Source organism: Drechmeria coniospora, chromosome 01 (assembly GCF_001625195.1).
Source record: "Drechmeria coniospora strain ARSEF 6962 chromosome 01, whole genome shotgun sequence".
NCBI classification, from domain to species: domain Eukaryota; kingdom Fungi; phylum Ascomycota; class Sordariomycetes; order Hypocreales; family Ophiocordycipitaceae; genus Drechmeria; species Drechmeria coniospora.
The window spans coordinates 901429-928929 of NC_054389.1; the positions used below are offsets into that span (position 1 = coordinate 901429).

The following is a 27501-nucleotide window of genomic DNA, read 5'->3' on the forward strand; positions in this document are numbered from 1 at the left end:
TACCTATTTACTTACCTATTTACCTACTTATATATTACTAACTTACCCTTATACTTATACTTACACTACTTATACTTATACTTATAATTACCCTTATACTTACCCTTACCCTTATACTTACACCTACTCTTACACTTATACCTATACCTATACTTACCCCTATATTTACACTTACCCTTACAATTATACTTACACTTTTACTTACACTTACACCCACACTTACCCTTACACTTACACTTACACTTACACCTACACCTACACTCACCCTTACACTTTCACTTACACTTACACTTACACCTACACTCACCCTTACACTTACACTTACACTTTCACTTACACTCACATTCATACTTTCACTCACACTTTCACTTACACCCACACTTACCCTCACACTTACACTTACACCTACACTCACCCTCACACTTTCACTTACACTTACACTTACACTTACACTTACACTTTCACTTACACCTACACTTACCCTTGCACTTACACTTACACTCACACTTTCACTTACACTTACACCTACACTTACCCTCACACTTACACTTACACTTACACTTTTACTTACACTTACACCTACACTTACCCTCACACTTACACTTACACTTATACTTTTACTTATACTTACACTTACACTCACCCTCACACTTACACTTACACTTATACTTTTACTTACACTCACACTCACACTTTCACCTACACTTTTACTTACACTTACACTTACACTTACCCTCACACTTACACTTACACTTACACTTACACTCACCCTCATACTTACACTTACACTTACACCTACACCTACACTCACCCTTACACTTACACTTACACTTACACTTTTACTTACACTTACACCTATACCTACACCTATACTCACCCTCATACTTACACTTATACTTATACTTTTACTTACACTTACACTCATACTTTCACTTACACTTTCACTTACACTCACACCCACACTTTCTCTTACACTTACACTTACACTTACACTTACACTTACCCTTATACTTACACTTACACTTACACTTACATTTACACTTACCCTACACTCACTTACATACTTACATACACACACACACATACACATACATACACAAAGACTTATACATATACTCATACTTATACTTACACTTACACCCACACTTACACTTATATTTACACTTACGCTACACTCACACACACATACATACACATACAGCTAGTCTTATACTCACACTTACACTTACACTCACCCTTATACTTACACTTACCCTTAAACTTACACTTACACTTACACTTACACTTACCCTTACACTTACACTTATACTTACCCTTACCCTTACACTTATACTGACACTTACACTTACACTTACACTTACCCTTACACTTACACTTACACTTACACTTACACTTACACTTACACTTACACTTATACTTATACTTACACTCACACTCATACTTCTTGAAATTTGCGTGCGCAAGAGGAGGGGTAGTGGAAGTATATCGCACGGACCAGGGAATCAATCAAGCTGTTAGTAACAGCATGAGGGGTGCCAGTTAGTAACTGGGCAAGAGTGCACAATTGGTAGTACCGAATTATACAAACGAATGCGATTATATCAAAAGAGAAACTATTCTAAGGGAATGGCTACTGCCTTATATAGGTGTAGAAATATAGTAAAGACTGTTCCAGCTTATTCCATAAGGTTCCACCTTATTCCATAAGTAGGGTAAGCAACATTCCGACTTATTCCAAGGAGTTCCAGTACATTCCATAAGTAGGGTAAGCAACATTCCGACTTATTCCAAGGAGTTCCAGTACATTCCATAAGTGGGGTATGGAATATTCTAGAATATTCTAGAATGTTCTAGAGCATTCTGTACTATACCTAATTAGGCAAGTATCTTTGACAATAGTTTAGAGAAATAGTATGTTGTATACTATTAGTCAGCTCTGTATACTTACTTATACTCTCAGTATAGTATAGTATATCTGCCAGCAGTAGTACTTCTGACAGTTGCTACTGGTAGTAGCAATAATAGGATAGTATCCTATTTGGGTAGTCTTACTAGTATAAATCCTAGTATTTTAACAATACTTACCCTCATACTTATACTTACTCTCACGCTTATACTAACACTTGCATATTCTTCTTGGTTTCTGATTGCTATAAATGTAATTATTGACTATTCGTAGAAATATTCCTGTTTGGTAATATTTAACTTACATTCTTGCATAACTGCATTGTATATTTGCCCGAAAATCCACTTTAATCGTATATGCCTTCGAACTTATATTTGTGCCTTGCCTGTAAATACCTTTTTAAAAACTGCATAATACTGGTTTGGCTATATCCCAACCTCTTTACATATTTCCTATAACTATTTAACTGTATCGTCCAATATATTATATAGTTCACCCCAATCTATATATTCCGATTTCTACGACTTTAAAAAATACTAGTAACTCTTGATATTAACTGGTGCATTCTCTTCTCGATACATCTATAGTACTTGTAGTACTATGTCTATATTTTCTTTGCTTATAGTATTTTCTGGAATTATATTATGTTAAATTGTAGTATTTGCTGGATTTATTGGAATTGTAGTATCTACTGTTCGGAATCGGTACGATATATTGTATTGTATGTACTCGGTCGGTCGTATAGTATTGTATTGTGTGTTTTTAGTTGTACAGTATTGTATTGTATATTCTTGGTCGGTTGTATAGTTGATTGTCTTATTGTATCCCTTGAATCGGGGGTTTGTGGTACTGTATTATTAGTTAAGTCACTTACTGTATTACGAATTGGGTTGTTAATAATAATAGTTAATAGGTTATGGTTATTGCTATTATTATTGTTTTATTAATAACGTTCCTAAAGAATGTTAAGCAATCCATAAGACAGTTCTCTAGGTCTTTAATATTCCATTCTAGTAATACTATACTGTTAATTACCCGTACTAGCTGACGTAATATACCTATGCGCATTATGCCTGTATATATACCGTTATAGCATAAGGCATTTTGCAGTATTTTTCTTACTATAAAATGGAGACATTTAAATATATCTATATTCCAGTCCTTAAAATCTGTCTGGAAATCTATATATACTGCCTCTATTGTTAATTTCTTGTTCCGTCGGTGACTTGCAATAGCTTAAATAGTATAGGTATTTAAAAATAGTATTAGTGCATCATTATTAGGGATTAAGTCAATATCGATATACTCTACCTTTACTAGCTTTGCAATTGTTTTATTGCAATCTGCACCTTCCAAAATATATATGTAACACATATGGGGAGGTGTGCCCATATGGACAATAGACCAGTTAACCGTTCGACCATATAGCCAAACTGTCAAAAGATCCGCCAGTATCCGCACTTAGTGCGGGTACTGCACCTTACATTCGCTTATAAGGCCTATACGCCTATGGCGCGCCTTACAATATACTATAATTTCTTTTTGGTCTTTGGATATCGACTGTCGGTATTTACTTAACTTATCTATTGTATTTATTGTATTTATTGTAGTTACTGTTGTTCTTATTTATATTTATTTTTAATTATTTTTCTGTGTTGTAGTTTTATTCTAACTTATTATACTAGTACTGTAGCGAGTAGAAAAGTAGGTTATGTATCCTTGTTGGAAGTATATACTTATTGTAGGTTGTATAGTATAATGTACTTTAGTACGGGGTAATTGGAGGCAATAACGTATGGTTTTACTGGGATTGTTAGTTTTTGTATAATATAATACTCCTAGAAATCTAGTAAATAGGTCTCTAGGCATAAGGTAAATATATCTAATGGACTAAGGTATAGACAAAAAGATAGTCTTTATCTTATTGTAGTAATTAAACTCTAGGTATTAGGCCCGTATGCTAAATTCAAACGGTTACCTAGTGAATCTGACCCTTTTAGTTGCATACTGCTACTAGGCTTCTACAGTAGGAAACGGGTAGTAGTATTGTAATCCTCTTTAAGCCTTGCTAATCTGTACTGTTATTTATATATAGTATTAATTAGTGTTGGTTTAGTTCTAGGGGAGACTAGTAATGAGGTAGTGACTAAGGCGGCGATTTAAGTACGATTAAGGCAGCGATTGAGGTACGACTAAAGGTAGCGATAGAGGTACGACTAAGGCAGCAATTGAGGTAGCGATGGAGGCAGTGACTGAGGCGGCGACTGAGGCGGCGACTGAGGCGGCAATGGAGGCAGTGACTGAGGCGGCGACTGAGGCGGCGATGGAGGTACGACTGAGGCAGCGATTGAGGTACGACTGATGCAGTAATGGAGGTACGACTGAGGCAGCGATTGAGGCACGACTGAGGCAGCGATTGAGGCACGACTGAGGCAGCAATGGAGGTACGACTAAGGCAGCGATTGAAGCAGCGATTGAGGCGGCGATTGAGGCGGCGATTGAGGCACGACTGAGGCAGCGACTAAGGCAGCGATGGAGGCAGCGATGGAGGTACGACTGAGGCAGCGACTGAGGCGGCGATGGAGGCAGTGACTGAGGCGGCGACTGAGGCGGTAACTGAGGCGGCAATGGAGGCAGTGACTGAGGCGGCGACTGAGGCGGCGACTGAGGCAGCGACTGAGGCGGCGACTGAGGCGGCGATGGAGGCAGCGATTGAGGCACAACTGAGGCAGCGACTGAGGCACGACTGAGGCAGCGACTGAGGCACGACTGAGGCAGCGACTGAGGTACGACTGAGGCAGCAATGGAGGCACAACTGAGGCAGCGACTGAGGCGGCGATGGAGGCACGATTGAGGCAGCGACTGAGGCAGTGATTGAGGCGGCGATTGAGGCACGACTGAGGCAGCGACTAAGGCGGCGACTAAGGCGGCGATGGAGGCAGTGACTGAGGCGGCGATTGAGGCAGCGATTGAGGCAGCGATTGAGGCAGCGATGGAGGCAGTAACTGAGGCGGCGACTGAGGCAGCGATTGAGGCAGCGATTGAGGCAGCGATAGAGGCAGCGATGGAGGCACGACTGAGGCAGCGACTGAGGCGGCGATTGAGGTAGCGATTGAGGGAGTAATTGAGGGAGTGATTAAGGCAGCGGTTGAGGCAGCAGACTGACTATATATTTCCTGTTCTGCTCCCTCCATTCTTCCTCCCTCATTCTTCCTCCTTCATCATCACTTGTTCAAGATGTCTTCTGGAAGCCGTGCAGATTGCCCTATTGTAAGTATTTGCACACTCTATTAATTGTTGTATTCTTTGGATTTATCTAATTGATGTTTAGGTTATTCCTGACGAAAGCCCTCCCCCTGCTCCTCCTCGCCAGACTTACGTCCAGTGGCTAGCAAGTATCGCTCGCTCTTCGTCGGCTGCCAACATTACGATTCGTTCTCCTTCAGAGGAGATTAAATTCTGCCTCTGGCCGCCATGTCTTCCCTGCATCCGGGCTGCACTTGCAAGAGCAGAAGGAGCAGAGAACTTTGAGCTCTGCGCTGTGGAATTAAACGGCACTTGCTGCATGAGCTGTTACAATAACGGCCATCCGTGTCTGTCTTGGTAAGTTCTCCTATTTATCCTACTTTATTATCTATACTAATTATTTACTTTTAGTCCGGCTCCCGTTATTTTATTCGCCCGACGATGGGCTATTGCACTTTGTGCTTCAGATCAATTGGTTTATATACTTTTCTATAATCTCAATACAATACTAACTGTTTTTAGGGGGCTAGACGCAATAGATCTGCTACAAAGCTTGCATTGGAGAATTGGGATAATGAGAGACGAGATTAGTATAACTCGTTATAGTACTGCTCCCTTTATTTAGTAAGGGAGGCTAGACGACATAACTGGAACGGTATTTTAGAATGAGTGTGGTTTTCTTTAGTTTTTTGCTTTGCTTTTCTGCAATAGGCATTCTTTAATATGCTAAATATTGCTATTATTCCTCTGATACCTTTAGATTTGTTACTATTATTGCTCGTAAACTTAGTACTATCTGCTATATTTAGTAGTACTCTAAAATATTTAACCTTGTATTATAAAAGAGCTTTAGTAAGGCTATCTACTAATATAAGTAATAAGAATAATAGGTAGTATATAGACTTACCAAAACACTTACACCTACACTTACACCCACTCTTACACTTACACTCACACACACACTTACACTTACACTCACACTCATACTTACACCCACACTTGGACTCACACTTACACTTACACTAACACTTACACCTACACTTACACCCACTCTTACACTTACACTTACACCCACTCTTACACTCACTCCTATACTTACACTCACACAGACACTTACACTTACACTTACACTCACACTTACCCTTACACTTACACTTACACTTACCCTTACACTTACATACACACTTACACTTACCCTCATACTTACACTTACACCTACACTTACACTTACACTTACACTTACACTTATACATATACTTACACTTACCCTTACACTCATACTTACACTTACACTTACACTTACATACATACACACTTACACTTACCCTTATACTTACACTTACACTTACACTTATACTTACACTTACACTTACACCTACACTTCCACTTACCCTTACACTTACACCCACTCTTACACTCACTCCTATACTTACACTCACACAGACACTTACACTTACACTTACACTCACACTTACCCTTACACTTACACTTACACTTACCCTTACACTTACATACACACTTACACTTACCCTCATACTTACACTTACACCTACACTTACACTTACACTTACACTTACACTTATACATATACTTACACTTACCCTTACACTCATACTTACACTTACACTTACACTTACATACATACACACTTACACTTACCCTTATACTTACACTTACACTTACACTCACCCTTACCCTTACACTCACACTTACATTCACCCTTACCCTTACACTTATACTTACACTCACACTCACCCTCACCCTCACCCTAACACTCACACTCACACTCACCCTTACCCTTACACTTACACTTACACTCACCCTTACCCTCACACTTATACTTACACTTATACTTACACTTACCCTTACCCTACCACTTATACTAATACTTACACTTACACTTACTCTCACCCTTACGCTAATACTTACACTTATACTTATACTTACCCTTATACTTATACTTACACTTACACTTGTACTTATACTTATACTTATATTTTCGTTCCTAGAGTATGCTAAGCTCAAAGATACCAAGAACTTTGACTTATAGGAATAATTACTTTCTATACAACTTAGTTCCCTTCGCCTGGAAGAATTTCTAAAAAACCTATTAATTGCTATTGTTTACTTACATCACAATCAATACTCCCTGCTCATACTACTTCGGGATAGCTGTTCTAAGGGCCCGCAAGCATCAATTGCATAGATTCACAACCCAACAGATGCCTATCTGTTGCTGAATAAACATTACTCCAAGGGCCAGGCAGCATAACGTTGCAACCTCTACGATTCCTACTATAACCCTACACTTAAAGGGTACGAAGGAACACTTAAGGCTTTTAATTCCGAATTCAACCGCTGCCTCACTCGACTTCAACTTACTGGAGTAAGTATCGACCCACTGGATCAGGCAAATCGATACCTTACAACTGTTAGTCCTGTTTTTTTACAATGGGCTGCAATACAACGCAACAATCCCCAAACTAATGAAGTCTTGGCGATTAATACAGCATCCCTCAACCTGCAATACCTTCAGACCAACTTACTGGAAGAACATCAAAATCCTAATAGTCCCAGTTTCCAAGCATTCAGTTACAGGATAACTCAACTATCCAAAACACCAGACAACAGTAACACTAAGTCTACTAGACCTAGTCGACCCAAACGACCCAACCAACCCAATTCACCCAATCGACCCAACCAACCCAAACGATACAATCGAACCAAAAACCACACACCAGCCAAGGGTACTACTAGTTTAATGACTGGTAACTACAGCCTATCCACTGGCTGCATGGGGTTACCTGATTCCTGTCAGGAATCAGATACCGACTCTGATTCCGAACAAGAATTAGTACTGTTACCCGATTTGGGTAATATTGGTATGACATACCGTATTGCTAACAACAATACGTACCGAATGGGCCTACTCTACGATACTGGCTCAACCTATCATTTGGTCAATAACCGGCTTAAGTTTATGACTTTCCGACCCATTGCAAAATCCCAAGCGAAACCAATTACAACAGGAGGTGGTCCAATTTATCCAAAAGGGATTGGCTGTACTGAATTTACTGTACTAATTCATACCAATCCACCTGTCTACGGTACTCTTGTTTTACAATAAGCACTGTACATTCCGAAATTGGAGGTCAGTATTGTTAGTGGAATTCGCCACTATGCGTCTGGAGGAACCCTCAGTAAGGAACATCTGTACAACTCAAATCGACAGTTATGCGGACTCCTCAACTTCCAGAAATACGGCTTCTTCCTACAACAGCAAGGTCAACAAACGACCTATCTAACAAAATCAGATACTTCCTACTCTAGCTACTATAATAGCTACGGAATTACAGTCAAAATTCCCTCCCAACCCCCCCCCCCCTCCCCCTGGGCTACCGAAGCAGAGGATTGGTCGGCACCTCCAACGGTACCTCGGTCGGCACCTTCCACAGTGCCTCGGTCGGTACCCAGATCGGTACCTAGCCCAGCTGTCAGTTCGGCTACACCAAGGGACCTTACTAAGGCTACCCTCTTCCAAGACCCTATAGAAGACCCAATTCCTATAGAGGCAACAGACCAACTAGTAGTCCCAACTACTAGTCCTAAGGAACAAGCTCTTCCGACTACTCGTACGGAATCCAACAACCAGTCCTACCAAAGACTATTGCAACAAGCCGGCATTTGGCAAAACAGACTGGGACATATTGGTCTCCCACTCTTGAAGAAGACCTACTAAGTAGCATTACTACTGGGCTGCCTGACTTTTCGTTTATTCAGGCTGCCGATTTTCAATGCATTGCTTGTATTTAGGCCAAATCCACTAGACGATAGTCTAGGGATCCTATCGACAATCCAGACTACGTTCTTAATTCAATTGCGGGTAATACATTTGGGATTCGACCAGTATCCTATGATCGTAAGTCTGTAGGTCTTATACTAATTGACCGAAAATCCCGCTTCCGTTGGGTATTGATCTTACCCAACGAGGAGGGATCAACTGTTATCCAGGCTATTTGGAATCTCTTCAAAAGCCTTAAGCGACACTATAACTGTTACCCAAAACCGTTATTTTTCGACAAAGGTACCGAAATCAACACATTGCTCCAGACCTGGTTGGGTAAGAAAGGAATACTATTCGATACATCTTGCCCGTATACGCCCGAACAGAACGGACTTACCGAACGGTCCATACAAGTTATCCTAGACCGACTACGTACAACAATGATTTGGGCAGGCCTTCCACTTTTCCTCTGGTCTGCCGTTCTTCCTGCTATAGTTAATCTTGTTAACTATACTGCAATTTCGAACCGGGATTTAAGTCCCTACCAATTACTGAAGCAGGAATTGCAGGGACTGAAAATGCCACCAAATCTCACGGCCTATAAGGCTATTGGTGCGCATTGCGAAGTCCTAATTCCTCATCAGAAACGGATTCAAAGTGCCAAACTGGCATCCCGTACAAAACCAGCAAGGCGACTAGCCACGCTAGGTTCAAAAACATACCTTGTGTATGTGCCTTCTAGGAGGTCGGTTGCAAAAACTACCTTCCTGAAAATCCCAGAAGGTATTGGCCCTATCTCCCAAGGGCTCCCCCGACTACCAAGGCCCAGTGTTGAAGGACTAGAGTCAGAGGGGGGGGGGGAATTAAGATAGTAGATTCAACTACTACTATCTTGCAAAGTACCTCCAGTCCCCTAACACCTAGGGAGACAGAGGGGGCTACTAGTCCTACTAGGACTAGTAGGTTGCAAGAGGCCAACGGACCTACTAGTCCTACTAGGACTAGTAGGTTAGTAGGTTGCAAGAGGCCAACGGACCGACTAGTCCTACTGGGACTAGTACCACAGAGGGGGTCCTAGCCCAACCAACAGAGGATCTACCAGATACCTCTCTTCCAGATGAACCTAAATTAGAAGACAATTCTAATTCAGTGGATTTCAACCTAGCATACTGGATTAAGGACCTATGCTACCAAGCTAAGGCAAAGTAACTACTAGTTAGTAGCAATCCTACTAGCTGGAAGCAGGTACTTAAATCAGACAACAAAGACCAGTGGATAAGTGCTATATTCTCTTCTCTAAACTTCAGCAACTTATCCGGGCAGGGTTATTTTCTACTTTATTCCCCTTCAAGAAATACCAACTGGAAGACAACTTCTCAAAAGCCGTCTTGTCCTATAAGTTAAGAAGGACCAGCAAAGCAATCCCATTAAATTTAAGGCACGTTTAGTAGCCAAAGGATTTATGCAGTTTGAAGGTCTTAACTACCTAGAGACCTTTGCAGCTACAGGTATTCCACCCACTTGGAGGATACTACTAGCTCTTGCTGCCCAGAACAATTGGTATATTGAATAAATCGACTTCATTGGTGCTTTCCTTAACAGTGAGCTACCTAAAGTTAATTACCTTAAAATGCCTAATGGACTGGAAGCATTTATTAGTCTCAGCAAGACTAATAACCTAGGTAAGCAGTTAGCCAAGCTAGGCTACAACCCAGCAGTCAAACAAGGTATCCTTTTGAAGAAAGCACTCTATAGTCTTAGACAAGGACCTAGAGAGTGGCAGGATGCACTTTCCAAACTGCTATATCAATTCGGATACAGCCCTCTTATATCCGACCCGGCTGTCTACTGTAATGGTACTACCAGTACCTATATAGTTAGCCATATCGACGACTGTCTGCTTATTGGGCCGAACCTTATGTACATTAATAAGTTGAAACAAAAAACTACATAAGGTTTACCCAATTGAAGATCGCGGGCAGGCTGCGTTCTTCTTGGGCGTACAGATCAGCCGAACGACCAAGGGTATTACCCATAGTCAAAAGGGGTATATCGAAGAAGTACTATTGCGATTTGGGGCTAGAGGGGGCCAAGGCGGTAGCAATACCGTTACAGCCAGGAGTACTCAAACAATCCACAACAACACCTCTTCCTCTTCCTCCCTTACCCGCAACCGACCAACTGGTATACCAACAGATAGTTGGGACTTTAATGTACCTAATGCTATTGACCCGACCAGATATAGCCTTTGCAAGTCAATGGCTATCTCGGTACATGCATTAGGCTACTAGTCTACAACTATCAACCGGTAAGAACCTTCTTCGATATCTGAAAGGGACTATAGACCTAGCTGTTTGCTATTAGTCTAAGTCCTCAGCACCCAGTCTATCTGGATTTTCAGATAGCGACTTTGCAGGTGACTTAGATTCCTCTAAGTCTACCTATATGTACCTCTTTACCCTAGCAGGTGGACCAATCTGCTGGAAGTCAACAAGGGCAAGTACAATTGCTCTTTCAACTGTAGAGGCAGAATCCGATGCCCTACTGGAAGCAATTCGGGAACTCAAATGGCTCAATAGTCTGTTTACAGAGATGGGTAAAAGTCTTCAAAAACCTATTCCACTTCCTTACGATAACAATGGATCCATCTCCAACGCCAACAACCCAAATCAGCACTCTCGCACCAAGCACACCTTACTGAAGTTTCGGTACATTCGGCAAGAAGCAACAAGCGGCTTGGCTCAAATCAGCTATCTGGATACCAAGTCAATGCCTGCCGACGGTCTTACTAAGGCCCTTACTGCTGATCTCTTCCAACGATACCTTGGCCTACTAGGTCTTCAAAGGATTCCTATTTAGCAGTATCCTTTGTTAAATTACTGGTATTTATTTATACTAGTAAGACTACCCAAATAGGATACTATCCTACATATTGCTATTTGCAACATCTGGCAGCAGTACTACTGCTTGCCAATATACTACCACTGTACTGTACGTACAAGTAGTATATCGAGTTGACGAATTGCACTTGCTATGCAAATTCTCCTCGCTCCGACTTAGTACAACTGATGGTAGTACTACTGCCCAGCCAATTTGCTACTGTTGCGCATCTCGTGCAAGTAGTACTTGGTCGACCAAGTAAGATCGTTGATCGGGCCGTCAATTGACGCGCTCCCAACTACTATTAGTAGTTGCCCGCCAACAGTACTACTATTGCACGGTAGGACCTACCTAACTGCAACCAGCAGTTGCTTGCTAGTAGTACTACTACTGGCCCACTCGACTACTGCAGTACTTCTGCTGTACTGTTGCGACCGAACCCTAATACTGATTAACCCTGCCAGTCGCATATAATACCAACTACGCAACTTGCAGTATGACTCAACCAGAGTATTTTGGAGCTGCATTGTATAGAATCAGACAGAATTCCAATACGTGCACATTGCACTGATTGAGGTACTACCTCTCAGGTATAAAAGGGTCCTACCTTTCCTATACTCTTAGATAGTTAGGTACACAGACATACAAGAAGACACGCGCGTTGTAAATACACACACATTGCGCAAGCACAAGAAACACAATGGTCTTTCTTTTTAAATCGTCCCTTGGTACTACTATTTGACTTGTTCAAATCTGCATTTTCTCGCCCAGTTACTAACTGGTGCACTTCCTGCTGTTACTAACAGCCTTAATTGATACCCATTTTGGATAGTCCGTGCAACTGAACTTCTACTGTGCACCCTTCCTATTTTCCCCCTTTTATTCCAAGAGGTATTTCCCCTTTTATTTTTAAAGACGTTCATATAGTTACTAGTATATAGTTACTGCTGCCCCCCCCTCCCTCTCCTCCCCTATGCCATGCACCGACTCGTATGGGCTGTATAGGCTGCGTATGCCGTAGAGCCTCGAGGAACAAGGAAATACAGCTGCAGCAGGAACTGCATTCCCCCCAATGCGCCTTGGTCCCCTGTTCCCCTATTCCCCTAACGTCCCCTAATGTCCCCTGACCGTCTACGCCAGCTCGGCTACAATTAGGGCAGCTACCCTTACGGCCTGGGTGGCCGGCGTGCGACCAAGCATGGCCCGCTCTCCGATCCAGAGCATAAACTCCTGCTCGGAGGCGGGTACGCGTCCGAAGTAGCGCCGGAACTACGCTTCCCGCCCGGGCCTCTTAAAGGCACCGTAGCATAGCGGCATCACCGTATCCGGGTACTAGCACGTGTCCTGTTCCGCCTCGGGGTCGGCCACACGGCATATTGTCTGCGGCTGGAAGCACCGGTAGCACACCGTTAGGCTCGGCATCCAGGGATTCCGCCTGGACGCCTTCATTGCGGCGCTCTTAGCCTTGATCCAATCCCACCGGTAGGGGCACGCCCCGCCGGCGTGGTCGAACGGCCTGCCGACGACCCTGCAGTACAGGTATATTATCTTTACGCCCTCCAGGTCCCGCTTGTAGCGTTCCACGGTGTCGCTGTCGATCCTGTCCTGCCTCCTTGCCTCCTTGGCGCTGGGGAACGCGGCGTCGGCGTCCTGCAGCCCGAGCGCGGGCCCCGGCGGGCGGGGGGTCGTGTGCGCGTCGGGGCAGGCCTGGCACGTTGCGTCCCCCGTCATGCACCAGGTCCAGTCCTCGGGCCTGTCCATGGTCTGGCTGATGACCGCCCGCGCGCAGTAGCGCATAGTAAGGTAGAGGTCCATAGCGTTATCGTAGGTGCCGCTGCGTCCCCCGGGCTTCCACGTGCTCTCAAGGACGACGACGGATTCGCTTTGGTGCCCATCGCGGCCGGCCCGACCCGATTCCTAGCAGAACTCCACTATGCTCTCGGGCGCGCCTACGTAGAGGACGACGCGGATGTAGGGGTAGTCGAAGCCGATGCCGAGCGCCTTGGTCGCCACGATAACGCGTTGGTCGGGCGAGTCCAGCCAGCGGGCGATGGCGGCCTTCTTGCCCTCCTCGGCTACGTTGTTGCCGCCAACGTAGGTCGGGCACTGCAGCTACCCGGTAATGCTTTCGACGGCAGCCTTCGTCCTACAGTACACTACCATCTTCTGCTGGTTGTTGTAGAATATGGCGGGGGTCGCAACGTACTTGCCGATCCACTTTAGGGCCTCGAGCTCAATCGGCCTGCCCCCCTTGGCGCGGCGGATACGGTATCGGATCTTATATCGGTTCGTCGACTCCCTCACTACGCGGGGGCGCACAAGCATATTCCGCTCGCCGAAGGCGGCCTCCATCGACAGCGGCAGGGTAGCCGTTAGCCATACGGACTGGGTCCTTAGCTGGCTTACGTACCAACCCAGCTCGCCCATGCACTTACGGTAATCGACGGCCGTCAGCGTTAGGTGGCACTCGTCGATAACGATACGGTCGAGCCTCTGCCTCGTTACGAGGTTGTGCGCGTAGTCGAGGAACGCCGACGTGCACGCAAGCTCGGCGGATACCAGCACTACCGGCGCCGTCTGCCTCGACTGGGCGTACCAGGTATGGTATTGGATCCCGGCCTCCTGCAGGCGCGACTGTACGTTACCGCGCAGGGCCACCTAGGGAATAACTACAATCGTTACCCCGGCGTCCTACACCAACGAGCCGACCATAAACAGCAGGCTCTTGCCGGAGCCGGTGCCGAGCACGACGATGAGCTGGTCCGGCGAGTCGGGCGCTAGCATAACTATAGCTGCGGCGCGCTGGCCGGGCGTGCGGAACTCAAGCTTAGGGTCGCGGTACATATATCGGGCGGCGGCGAGTATATCGTCCTCGCCCGCGTGCGGCCGCTGTCGGACTCTGGCCCTCTTGCATGCGGCGGCAATACCGGCCGGGCCGTCGGCGGGCGGCGGGCGCTTACCGGACAGTACCTCGTCGAACTTAAACAGCCCCCTCCAGCTCCTCGAGGCGCGGAAGCCGCGGGTCAGCAGTGTCGCCGGCGTTAGCGTATTGTTGCTTGCGTACAACCTCTGGAATACCCGGTACGAGTGGTTGCTTATCTTGGCGAGGTCGACTATATCCGCCTCGTCCTCTATGTCGTCGGCCGCGTCGGCCCCGTTAAAGTTGGCCCTATCGGCGCCGAACTTCTCGTTAGTAATAGACGCCGCTACCTGTCGCCACTACGCCGCCTTAAACGCCGGGACCTCGGCTCGCTTGCACGCCCGCACGAGCGCGCACGACAGGCTGCCGTCGTCCCATACCTTCCCGTCCAGCCGGGCCCATAGGTAAGGCGACAGTACCGCCCCGGGCTTCCGCTGGCGGAGGAGCATCTGGCGGAAGGGGACGACGTACGCTAGGTACGTTAGGAGCAGGTCCCCGATGGCACCCGGTACGAACCGTACGTTCTCCTTATACCCCCCCGACTGCTCCTAACCCTTGTGGTACTGTACGTATAGCAGTACTAGCTTCTCCCAGACGAATACGTGCCTTCGCCTGGCGGTATTGCGGAACGTTACCGACAGGAGCTCGGGTGCGCGCATTGGTGGGCCGGGTGCAATATGGCACAGTACCAGTAGGCGACTAAGAAATTCCTGTACGTGCGCCTCGTACGTGCATATTGCATCCTTGCGTACGACCCTTCCGCCGTATCCCTCCTCGGTGCCCCCCCCCCTTCTTCCTCCTCCTCCTCCTCCTCCTCCTCCTCCTCCTCCTCCCCAATAAGGAACAGCCGTTTTAGCCGAGCGCTCTGCTGTATGCAGTCCACTAGGGCGGTACTGCATCCGCGGACGAGGGGCTCGTTGCGTTTGTCGTCCAGCCATAACGCCCCGAAGCTATCGAGGTCCAGGTCGTCATCTACCGCATACGACCTTATCGTCGTTATCGCTCCGCACCCGAATAGCAGCTCGTCGCGGAGGATAGCCTGTGCCTAGTCAAACTCGGATCGGACAATCTCCGTTACGTCCTTCATCCGAAGCGATACGCCCTTATACATAATGCTTTTGCCGTCAACGGACTATTGCGACTGGTTGGGCGTAACCATCTCGCCGGAAACCTTAAACAGGTCTATATAGGCGCCACGCTAGGATAAAGCCGAACGGTGTCTCGCCCGACTGGTACATGAATTCCTTATACGTCCGCTTCAGCTTCGTCAGCTGTTGCTCGTCGGTAGGCGCATCGCAGGAGTCGTCGAATATCATCATCTGCGCCGTCCAGACCAGCACCGATAGGTAGCTATTAAACGTACCTGGCTCCGCCCACGTCCCTTCCACTCTGCCTGGTCCGTTTTGCTGCTTGCCGCCCCCCCTGGGGGAGCTTGCCTTCCGGCTAAGCATAGCGCAGAAGCTAAGCACCACCGAACTAAACGGCTTCCCGCCAATCTTATGGTATATCATTGACAGCAGCAGCTTGCGTACCGCCCTTGTTAGTGCGTCCGTTGCTGGCCCTTCCGTCTCTAGCACGTATATAACCTCGTCTATGTTCTTCCTCTGCGCTACCGACTCCTGGATTGCATCCGACGGTACGCTCGACTTGTTCGTCCGCCGCATAAAATGCCCCCCGGGCGTACGTACTACCCTGTAATAGTACGCTATAAGCTGCTTTATCTTGCTAAAGTACTTATCAATTGTGTTTTCGTTCTTATATGTGCGGAACGGTTTTAGCCCTCCCAGTCCCGGCGCGTTGGCGTAAAACTGGCTGAGGATAGCAGCCCTAATAGGCGTCATCCTCCGCTCCGGCGAGGCATCGCTGCATCGTACATATGCATTCTGGAGGACGGTATCGGTAGCCTCTACAATATAACATAACGTTGCACCGTCATTACCGTCGTTACCGTCGTTGCCGTCGTTGCCGTCGTTGCCGTCGTTACCGTCATTACCGTCGTTACCATTATTGCTGTTGCTGTTGCTGTTGCTGTTGCTGTTGCTGTTGCTGTTGCTGTTGCTGTTGCTGTTGCTGTTGCTGTTGCTGTTGCTGTTGCTGTTGCTGTTGCTGTTGCTGTTGCTGTTGCTGTTGCTGTTGCTGTTGCTGTTGCTGTTGCTGTTGCTGTTGCTGTTGCTGTTGCCGTTGCTGTTGCTGTTGCTGTTGCTGTTGCTAACGTTGTTCTTTATTTTCATCTTTATCTTCTTCCGGGGAGGTAGCGATACCGCCGTACTAATCTCCTCGTCCCTTAGGCCGTCCAGGTGGGTAGGGAAGCCTGTAAATCGGAGCCATGGTATGCTTGCGCTCCTTGCCTTGCTCAGGTTAACTACCAATCCCGCCTGCTTGTATAGGTCGTTTGCTGCCTCTTGGATATCGGAGCGTAGTGTGTCTAGCATTCCCGCATCCGGACCCAAGGTGTCGCCCGAGTCGTCGTCCGGCCGTGCTTTCGTCGGGCATACGATAAAGTAGTCTATCATACCCTTGCCCGTAAAGTACGTCTGCAGTTAGCTTCCTCCCACAGCCGGTGCACCTTGTGTTCCTTAGCCACCCTGCTGTGCGACGCTACGTGTGCGCGCATGGAAGGTAGCCAGGTAGTGCAGAACCCGCAATCCTGCAGACAGTGGAAGCCCTAGAAGGTCGCCAGTCCGTCGATTGGTGCGCAGGGTGCGCTTGGTACGGGCGTATGGGCTCTTAGTTCGTCGACCGACCGAAGGGTGAACCGTCGAATGAGTTGAATATTGACCTTTAGCGCCTGCCCGCTTAGGCGGTAAGGTTCACGTCGAAGGTGTCGGATCCAACCCGCCTCCTTTGGTACGAGGCATAACCTGCACTTAGTGCATACTGCAACTTTGTACTGTGCATTGTACTGGATCGCTATCATATCGTATACCGGCCGTCTGTTGTTGTTGTACGTGTGGTGTATATATCGTATGGTGTGTATAGCGATATATGTATATATTTATTTCCCGCTCGACGCAACGACCAAATCCATTTCCGTCGGCATTTCCCGTATCCCGCACGTACGCCCCGTCCCGTGCGCAATTTTTTTTTTTTTCCCGCGCCCTCGCGCCCTCCCGGGCCGGTCAGACGTCTAGACGTAAATCCATTCGCAAATACCCTACCCCACCTACCCCACCCACCCCTCCCTACCACCCGCCTGTTCGGCCGGCTGCCCGTCAATTCAATCCGACGCAGTGCATTTACCTCGACTATTTATTTCCCGCTCGACGCAACGACTAAATCCATTTCCGTTTGCGTTTCCCGTATCGCGCACGCACGCCTCGTCCCGTGCGTATTTTTCCCCCGCCGCCCGCGTCCTCCCGGGCCGGTTGCCCGATGCGGTTAGATTCTTATGTTTCGTCGAACAAAAGGTACCGGGGTACCTGCGGGGCCGCGTACCTAAAATTTTCACGTTTCGTCGAAAAACCCACCCAGTATAGGAGCTAGGCCGCCGTGGACGCAGAAGATCTTGCCGGCGACGATGGCGGCGATGGGCAGGGTGTTAAAGCAGTCGATAAAGGTCTTCCAGATCTTGACGTTGCAGCGCCGCTTGCACTCGTCGTAGAAGCCGTAGACCCTCGTTACGTTAGCGCACTCGTGGTTGCCGCGGAGGAGGAAGAAGTTTTGGGGAAACTTGAGCTTGTAGCAGAGGAGGAGGAGGATGGTCTCGAGCGACATATTGCCGCGGTCGACGTAGTCGCCGAGGAAGAGGTAGTTGGCCGTCGGGGGGAAGCCGCACATCTCGAAGAGGCGGATGAGGTCGGTGTACTGGCCGTGGACGTCGCCGACGATCTTGACGGGCGCGTCGAGCTCGAGGAGGGCCGGCTGGGAGAGGAAGACCTCGCGGGCGCGCTAGCAGATGGCCACGATCTCGGCGTTCTTGAGGCAGACGCTCTTGGTCACCTTGGCGGCGTAGCCGGCGTCGAGGAGGCGCTTGATGAAGTCGTCGAGGTCGATGTCCTTGATGTCGGCCATGGCCACGTTGCCGGCCGCCGGCGAGGCGTCGGACGTGGCGGCGGCGGCGGCGTCGGCCGGCGCCGTCTTCTTCTGGTCGGCGTCGGCGTCGGCATCCCGCTTGACGAGGATGGACTGGCCCGGCGGTTGCATGTGGGCGCCGAGGCTCGCGTTGGCCGTCGGCGGCTGGTCGGAGACGTGGTCGACCTCGCCCGAGGCCTGGGCGGCGCTGAGGTCTTGATGGGCGCCGCGGAGGGCGTTGGCCGAGACGGGCGACGGCGGAGGCTGGGACTCGAGGATGGCCGAGCTCGACATGTCGGTGGAGCCGTGGCGGAAGGGCGGGAGGTCGCTGCGGCTGGCTCGGGAGACGCTCGAGCGAGCGCTTCGTCCGGATCGCACCGAGGCGGCGTCGGCGCCCTTAGCATCGGCCGTCGAGTCTCCGTTGGGCAGCACGGCCGAGTTTCTGGGGCTGTCGGTCTTGGCGCTCGTGCCGGGGATCTTGGAGCGCAAGGATCGAAAGGAGCGCGACGACTCCTTGGTGTCGGATCTGCTGAAGGACGGGTACGACTGGAAGGAGGCATCGCCGGTGCCCTTGGAGGAGGAGGAGGAGGCACCTCCGTCCTTGGAGGCCTGGTTGCCCATAGCCGGGGGGGGGGGGTGTGCAAGGGCCGTCTCGGTTGGGGAATCGCTCGAGATTCGCGCAGGAGGGCGAAGGCGGCGAGCGGGTGGTTGCGGCGTCGGGAGGTTGCGGTTGCCGCGGGAGGGGGTCGGTGGATGGATGGGTCGCCGGCGAGGTGGCGGTCGGCAGGTCGGCAGCGGGTGGAGAGAAGGGCGTCGGTCAATCGCGCGGCTCGCTTCTGCTCTCCGTCGTGCGAGGATGGAAAGACGGGTAGGACGGGGGCGACGAGTGGATGGGCGGCGGCGAGTGGATGGGCGGCGGCGACGTTCTTGGGGGCGAGCGGAGAGGGTCCTGCTATGGCGGGTGGAACGGGCGGCCGAAGAGGGAGGGGAGGATGGAGGGTCGAAGGCCGTGACCGTCCGTCTCGCTCGACTTAGGCGATCGTCTTAGGGAGTTGGAAGCCGTGCTGACGCCGTCGGGCTTCGGGGCCCCGGTTCCGAATCGGAAGGGTATCGGCGACGGGTCGGCAGAGTCGACGTCGCTCGATAGGGGCGTCGAGGAGATGATGCCCTTTGCGCAGGCCACGACGCTCGCATTCGGCAGGGTCGGCTGGCTGCTGGCTGCGAGGGTGGAGTCGACAGAGGAGCACGGCGGGCAGGAGGGGAAGGAAGCAAAGCGAAGGAGGCCGACACGGACGGGGTCGGAAGCGAGCGAGGAGAAGATAGGGGGTAAGGGGAAGAGGGGGGGGGGGGGAGGGAGCCAGGAAAGAGGGGCGGTTGATGGAGGTTGAGAAAGGAAGAAGGAAGAGGGAAGAAGGAGGCAAGCGGACGGAGAGCGGCGAGGGCAAGATGGGGACTGGCAGAGGTACGTACCTCCGTACTCGGTACTCGGTGCCCCGAAACTGCTGGTACCTGCAGATGCCGGCGGCGGCGGTTCGGCCCAAGGTCTGGGTCTGTGTCTGGGGACGGACGGAGGGACCGGTCAGATGTCGACTCGCCTCCAGTTGCTGCACGTCACGCGTGTCTGAGACCCTACCATGTCCCCTCGCTCCAGATTGGCTGCGAGATTGCGAGATGGACAGCGTCGTCGTCGAATTTCGGCGACGAGATGCTCTGTCGCGGGAAGACCAAGGTCACAGGTACCAAGCACAGTGCACAGCTACTGGTGCCGAATACAGTGCAGGACTACGGAGTACTGGCACCAAGTAATTAGGTTCTGACCTAAGTAGTATATGTACGGTACAGTGCACAGCTGCTGGCGCCAGGTACAGTGCACAGCTACTGGTACCGAATACAGTGCAGGACTACGGAGTACTGGCACCAAGTTAGTAGGTTCTTACCTAGTAGGTAGTAAGTAGTTGTACAGTACAGTGCACAGCTGCTGGCGCCAAGTCAATACAGTGCACAGCTAATTACGGCACCAAGTACTTAGTTGCACAGTACAGTGCACAGCTTCTGGCGCCGAGTACAGTGCACAGCTTCTGGCGCCGAGCACAGTGCACAGCTACTGGTACCGAATACAGTGCACAGCTATATTACGGCACCAAGTACTTGGTTGGTTGTACAGTGCAGTGCACAGCAACTGACGCCAAGTACAGTGCACAGCTACTAGCACCAAAGTGCACGGCTGCTGGTACCAAGCTCAGGGCATGGCCACGGGAACGGCGCACAGCTACTGGTGCTCCAGCACCCAACAGTGCGCAAGCTACTGACTGGTAATACTCGTTACTTAGGTAGGTACCACTGAGTACCAGGTACTCAGCGTAACGAGTACGCCCAATGCACGTACTGTGCTCTGAACTCGTCAAGAGCACGAGTCTGCGGTACAGTACGTATGTACTCGGTGCCTATCCGCGGCGGGACGGTCGCAGCAAGGTACGAAGCATCGGCACTCCATACTTGTGTTGCGAAGCGTCGGCTCACGCATCGGCCAACAGGCTCCGTAGAGTCCGGTCGGAGCTATGAGCAGGCTACGGAGTAATGCATTCGGTCGTAGTACCGGCCGCGTCGTACGAGTGCTGCTCGGGAATGCGGGCAGGCCGCCAATCAGCATGGCGAGGGGAGCAGACGCTTACGATGGTCGTGCCTGTGCAGCGTCGCCGAGTCAGCTCCGGTTGCGAGGATGGCACCGCAGCCAGCAGCACATGCAGTCTGAACGTGTGGACGGAGAAGGCAAGGGAGGCCAACGGGGTCATATTTTGGCGGCCGACGATGCATGGAGAAGAATATTTCGCCGCCGGCATCCCGCACATGCAGTCCGCACATGTAGATGGAGAAGGGAAGGGAGGCATACGGAGTGATGGTTGGTAGCCGACGATGCGAGGGAGGATGACCGACCTCTCGGGCGGCACATTGTAAGTACTGCCCACGCACCGTGCTTCAGTGGGCGCAAGGGTAAGTAGGTAGGTACATGCATGCCTCGGTACTGCTTGCGGATGACATGCACGCAGCACTGCGGATCCCGCGAGGTGATGCACGCCGTGCGGAGCATGCACAACTACATGTTGCGGTGCTTGTACGTGCACCAGCACATGGCGGCAGTAGGTCAGGTCAGGCCAGGTCGGAGAGGCACCGGCAGCGGCGACGAGTAGCTGTAATTACTTGCTCGGTGCCGCACCGGGTGCTCCGACCTCCGCAGCCGCAGGGGCTGACGCCGGGGTCTCGCAGCGCCCCCACCCCGCTGAACTGGCAGAGGAGCTCGAGCATTAATAGGGCCCTTTCAGGACGCCAGGGGCAGTGCGCCGGCGGGCGACAATGGCAGCAGTCAAGGTTCCGCCTCGCCGCCGCATCCCCCGCGCCGCCGCCGGCGCTCCGACGCAGAGTTGCTTTTCCCCCTTGGTCTTGGCTGCCACACGTCCATCGTCCGCTAGGGGACGCATCCCTCGGCGCCCCACGGAACGACGGTGGACCAACCAGCAGCACTGGATGCCGAAACGCGCCCGCCCGCGGGCAAGGGTCAGCACTCGGCTCGCATCGACGGGCTGTCCCTCGACGGGCGGTCGGCGGTTCGGGAATCCATGCCAATCCGGCGGCCAACATGATGATCAACGTTGAGGTAACGAAGATGAACCTTGACGGCCGCAGGCGCACACGCAGGACGAGGGCGGCGAGGTGGACGGGCGCGTGCCCGCAGTTCAGATGCTTCCCTCGCCGCTGGCATCGTCGCCGACCGGAGCAAGGCGTCGGGGCCTGGGCAACGGCCGAGAGGCCAGTTCGCTGACCGTCAACCGCCCATGGGGGGGGGGGGGGGGGTGCGCCGAAGGCAAAACGGCGGCAGTGACGACGAGGGGTCGGCCGTCGCATACACGGGACGCCGCCAAGGAGCTTGCGGTGCGAGGCATGCCGCTATGCATTCCAGCATTTCGTGCCTGTGTACGGAGTACCTACTGCAATACTGCATGGACGCAAGTGCTCCAGGTACTCTGTAGGTGTTGGTCCAATGACGGTACGCAGATTTACAGGCAGAAGAATGCAGAATCCTGTGCTTGCACGTGTTCGTTCCCCAGTCGTGGCAGGGCCTGCGCTGCATCGTCCATGCCAACAAGACACCAGGTCCCCGGATCCGATGCCACGTGGAACAGGATTGATCCTACCCATATCCATGCATGTACATGTACGTACTCGTGCTCCTGCTGCTCGCGAGGAACAGGTAATAATCGGATGCTTGTCTTGCAGCTGTCTGTCGTGACGACTCCATTTCCAATGCAATGACTGCTAATTATAGGCGACTCTCCGGCACGCTAGCGGGGGCTGAGCGCGCCGCGGACGCTTACGACGGGAGGCTTCCACGCGTGACGGCTAGCAGCTGTGCAGGGGTAGGCATGGCGCCAAGTACTTGCACGGAGCACATGCACTCGGTATTACTCTGTACGTATTACTTACTTACTCGGGGAGAACGGGCGGCAAAAATGTCGATTCAATTTGTGCGAGTAGCACCACCAAAGCTGAATCGTCACCTTTGTCGAGTCACCGTAGTACAGGTACATGTACGTTGCACAGAGTATTACTTTCTCTGCAGCAGGCAGCACCTTGCGTGCAACCAAGTACAGTACCTGGCAGTGCCTGTGGGTACGACGACAGGCACCCCGTGATAGGTAGGTATACTTAGGTAATACCTGGGGCACTTTTCTTACAGTACCGTACGGGGGCTCGTACTGACAGGTAGCAGTCATACGCGCACTTGCTGACAGCAGTCATACCTACTACAGTGAAGTGAATGTACAGAGCAATACAGAGTACTTACCGCGACGACACTCGCCGTACGTAGAAACTGGAATCCTGCCATGTTACCTGCACGATACTGTGCTCTCCAGTTGCACTTTCGAGTACTGGCACCGAAACCTGTGCTTCGTGTGCACAAGTACGAGCAAGGGCGACCGCAATCACCGAAAACCATGCACTTTGCGCAGACGAGAGTGGAGGTATGCTGGGGAGGTGCATGGCCATCGTCTGCCTGCGTCGCCCCCTGGAGCCACGTGGCCCGTCTCGTCCGAACTGATCAGAACAACATCAGCGCCGCCTGTCGACTCGTCCGCCTCCGTGCCGATCTGATCCTGCCAGCACGCGACGGCTCGGCGCAACAGCGCACAGTTCGGCCAACCGGCCTGACGAGTACTCTGTTCCGACCCGAGACTTGTGCGGCGGCCAACGTTGCGATACGCTCACGGCATTCCACGCTTCGCACGGTCCGTCACTCCATCGGTCGATCAAGGCATCCGCAGCCGCCTCGGCAGACTCGCAACCAGAATCGTTTTGTCTGGCAGCTGGCCCGACATTCCATAGGCGAAGATCTCGTCGTGTGTCCCTGATGGCCAAACCACACTGTTCGTCCGTTCGTCAGCGACAAACTGCACCATACTGAACTGCAGTTGGTTTACACTGTCGGTGCGAACATACTGGCTTGACGCATACGACTGGAACCACGATGTCGTCCCCCGTTAGACGGTCCAGGCGTTTACAAACACCCCAACCGTTACAAATGCATCATCGCCTTGCAGGCCGATGCTGACTTTATCCTCGTAGTCTGGATAATAGGCGTCGCGGCTGACGCGTTCGATGGTGTCGTGACTGCTGTCCAGACGACACTTAGTATATTGGCAGGTAGTAATACTGCCGCCAGGTATTGCTACTAGCAATACGGAGTACACATAGGATAGCATCCTATTTAGATAGTCTTTCAACACTAGTATTTATACTAATGCAACTTCTCCTTGCCCCGACTTGGTACGACTGACGGCAGTACTAGTGCCAGCCAATTTACTACTGTCGCACATCTCGTGCAAGTAGTACTTGGCCGACCAAGCAAGGTCATTGATCGGACCGTCAATTGAGACTCTCCCAACTACAACCAATAGTAGTTGCACATACCAACCATGCAACTAGCAGTATGACTCAACCAGAGTATTTGGAACTGTATTGCGTGCAAGCAGATTGTTCAGAGATGCATTGTTTGGAAGGAGTCAGAGTTCCAACACGTGCACACTATACTGATTGAGGTACTACCTCACAGGTATAAAATGGTCCTACCTTTCCTATACTTCTAGATAGGAACAATAAGCAAGTCTTCCTTTTTATCTGAATCGCATCTTGGCACTACAATTTGACTTCTTCAATTCTGTATTCCCTGCCCAGTTACTAACCGGTGCCCGTCCTACTATTACTAACAGTTTCGATTAATATCCATTTTGGATAGTCCGTGCAACTATAGTTCCACTGCGCACCTTTCCTATACTTCTTATTCCCCCAAATTTACAAGAATATCTTTAGATAAGGCTTTCTTAAATACTGTAACCTCTTCCCGTACTACTATATTTTCGAGGTCCGTTGTATAGTCAGTTTCATCTGTTCCCTTGGTTCATACTGTCCAGAGCATTGTCTATATTTATAGAATAGCAGTTAGGAACGCCGTGTCTAGGTAATTCACATAGCTTACAGAACGTTTACTACTACCGTTACCGTTACCATTACTGTTATCGTTACACTTATTTATACGGCTAGATTTGCGGGTCGGGTTCTCGTATTGTTGCTTATTTTTCGTTTCCTAGTATTTATAGGTTCAGTTTCCCGGTTGTGTAGTATTGGAAATGGCCCCTTTTCAACCTTTATTGTTTTTGTATATAGCTCTATATTTGGTACGGCATGCCCTTTGCTAATCCGCTTAACTTCATATACTAAATTCTTAGCAAATTATCTGCATTGTAATAGGTTGTATAATATTGGTATATTGTTGTTCGGACCCAGTTCGTTACAATACGTACTGCTAGTTATTATTTTTGTATTGTTTTTCTTAAAAATAAAAGGGGAAATACCTCTTGGAATAAAAGGGGTAAAATAGGAAGGGTGCGCAGTAGAAGTTCAGTTGTACGGACTATCCAAAATGGATATCAATCAAGGCTGTTAGTAACAGTAGGAAGTGCACCAGTTAGTAACTGGGCGAGAAATGCAGATTTGAACAAGTCAAATAGTAGTGCCAAGGGACGATTCAAAAAGAAAGACTGTTGTGTTTCTTGTGCTTGCTTGCGCGCATGCGTGTGTGTTCTGTGTACCTAACTATCTAAGAGTGTAGGAAAGGTAGGACCTTTTTATACCTGAGAGGTAGTACCTCAATCAGTGCAATGTGTACGTGTTGGAATTCTGTCTGATTCCATACAATGCATCTCCGAACAATCTGCTTGCATTCAATGCAGCTCCAAATACTCTGGTTGAGTCATACTGCAAGTTGCACAGTTGGTATATGCAACTGGCAGGGCTGATCAGTATTAGGGTTCGGTCGCGACAGTACAGCAGAAGTACTGCAGTAGTTGAGTGGGCCAGTAGTAGTACTACTAGCAAGCAACTGCTGGTTGCAATTGGGTGGGTCCTACCGCGCAACAGTAGTACTGTTGGCGGGCAACTACTAGTAGTAGTTGGGAGCGCATCAATTGACGGCCCGATTAATGATCTTGCTTGGTCGACCAAGTACTACTTGCACGAGATGCGCAATAGTAGTAAATTGGCTGGGCAGTAGTACTGCCATCAGTTGTACCAAGTCGGAGCGAGGAGAATTTGCATAGCAAGTGCAATTCGTCAACTCGATATACTACTTGTACGTGCAGTACAGTGGTAGTATATTGGCAAGCAGTAGTACTGCTGCCAGATGTTGCAAATAGCAACACATAGGATAGTATCTTATTTGGGTAGTCTTACTAGTATAAATACCAGTAATTTTAACAGTTTTTATAGTCGTTATATTATTGTATAGCCACTTGGTATAGCTTTAAATTATCACCTGTAACTTGGGAGGGTGCTACCCTGATGTTATCTATTACTTGATTTCTTGATCCCCAAGTATTAGTACGGGCAAGCGTTCCTGTATTCTGGATACAGTCTTCTATGGCCGGCTAATTTGGGTCTTCTAATACGCCAAGTAGATTCCATAGCTATCAATTTGGATGCATTTCTCTAGATGGATTAGTTATTTGGTCCAGTAAGTCTGATATTATTATAGTCAGTTGGTGTAGACATTATTATTCTGAAATCTCTTTCCGTTGCAGCATAGGTATACTAGTTGGGAAATAGATAATCGTTACTGAGACTCTTAGTTGTCAGAAGCTTGGTATATATAATACAATAACTTTTATTACTATCGAACAGATTTGAAATTCGAATATATAGATATAATTATTAATTGTATTGCTTATCTCTACTTCCCAGTCTTCGTTGAGTTAGGTAGGGTATATCCTATTGTTTTAATTTATATCTAGAGACTGTGTCCTTCTGATAAACTCGTAAATATAATTGATAACCGACTCGTATGATTTAAACATATAGTAGTCTACTGTGACTGGTATTATATCAACCACACGACTTTTAGTATATTCTTATACAGTTTAAATAGTAAAAACTCATACTTAAAATACTGTACAACAGCCGATCAGCCGATCTTCTGACACTTACCGCCCCGGCTATCAAGTAGGCCGGCTGCTCCAGCTACGTTCAGTTCGCAACAACTACAGCTGTAATAAAGGTAGCAATATATGTTCAACTAATCAGGAATGGATTTGACCCGCCTTTTGCAATCGTACTTATAAAGTAAGGTCGGAGAGCCTACCCTCCAGTAACTAGTTAGAAGATATAAGGGATACGGTCCCTACCCACTGAACAAGTCAAGAACTTAAA

General features: G+C 49.3%; 4 protein-coding genes and 2 pseudogenes across 4 annotated transcripts; 3 read left to right on the forward strand and 3 right to left on the reverse strand.

The window, feature by feature from the left end:
- Positions 1 to 5143: 5143 nt before the first annotated feature.
- On the forward strand, positions 5144 to 5509 carry DCS_00231 (annotated as a pseudogene).
- Positions 5510 to 11462: 5953 nt separating this feature from the next.
- Positions 11463 to 11795, forward strand: DCS_00232 (annotated as a pseudogene).
- A 1353-nt stretch (positions 11796 to 13148) lies between these two features.
- DCS_00233 (uncharacterized protein) lies at positions 13149 to 17168 on the reverse strand (the record flags this gene model as incomplete). The annotated part of the gene is made up of 8 exons (XM_040797572.1): positions 13149 to 13676; positions 13749 to 13922; positions 13977 to 14119; positions 14252 to 14450; positions 14526 to 14999; positions 15117 to 15208; positions 15466 to 15775; positions 16425 to 17168. The coding sequence occupies 8 exons, from the start codon at positions 17166 to 17168 to the stop codon at positions 13149 to 13151; spliced, it is 2664 nt and encodes an 887-aa protein (XP_040658455.1).
- A 1012-nt stretch (positions 17169 to 18180) lies between these two features.
- Positions 18181 to 18513, reverse strand: DCS_00234 (uncharacterized protein; the record flags this gene model as incomplete). Its single annotated transcript, XM_040797573.1, has 1 exon — positions 18181 to 18513. The coding sequence occupies one exon, from the start codon at positions 18511 to 18513 to the stop codon at positions 18181 to 18183; it is 333 nt and encodes a 110-aa protein (XP_040658456.1).
- Positions 18514 to 18624: 111 nt separating this feature from the next.
- DCS_00235 (uncharacterized protein) lies at positions 18625 to 19368 on the reverse strand (the record flags this gene model as incomplete). Its single annotated transcript, XM_040797574.1, has 1 exon — positions 18625 to 19368. The coding sequence occupies one exon, from the start codon at positions 19366 to 19368 to the stop codon at positions 18625 to 18627; it is 744 nt and encodes a 247-aa protein (XP_040658457.1).
- A 4370-nt stretch (positions 19369 to 23738) lies between these two features.
- Positions 23739 to 24152, forward strand: DCS_00236 (uncharacterized protein; the record flags this gene model as incomplete). Its single annotated transcript, XM_040797575.1, has 1 exon — positions 23739 to 24152. The coding sequence occupies one exon, from the start codon at positions 23739 to 23741 to the stop codon at positions 24150 to 24152; it is 414 nt and encodes a 137-aa protein (XP_040658458.1).
- Between the last annotated feature and the right edge of the window lie 3349 nt (positions 24153 to 27501).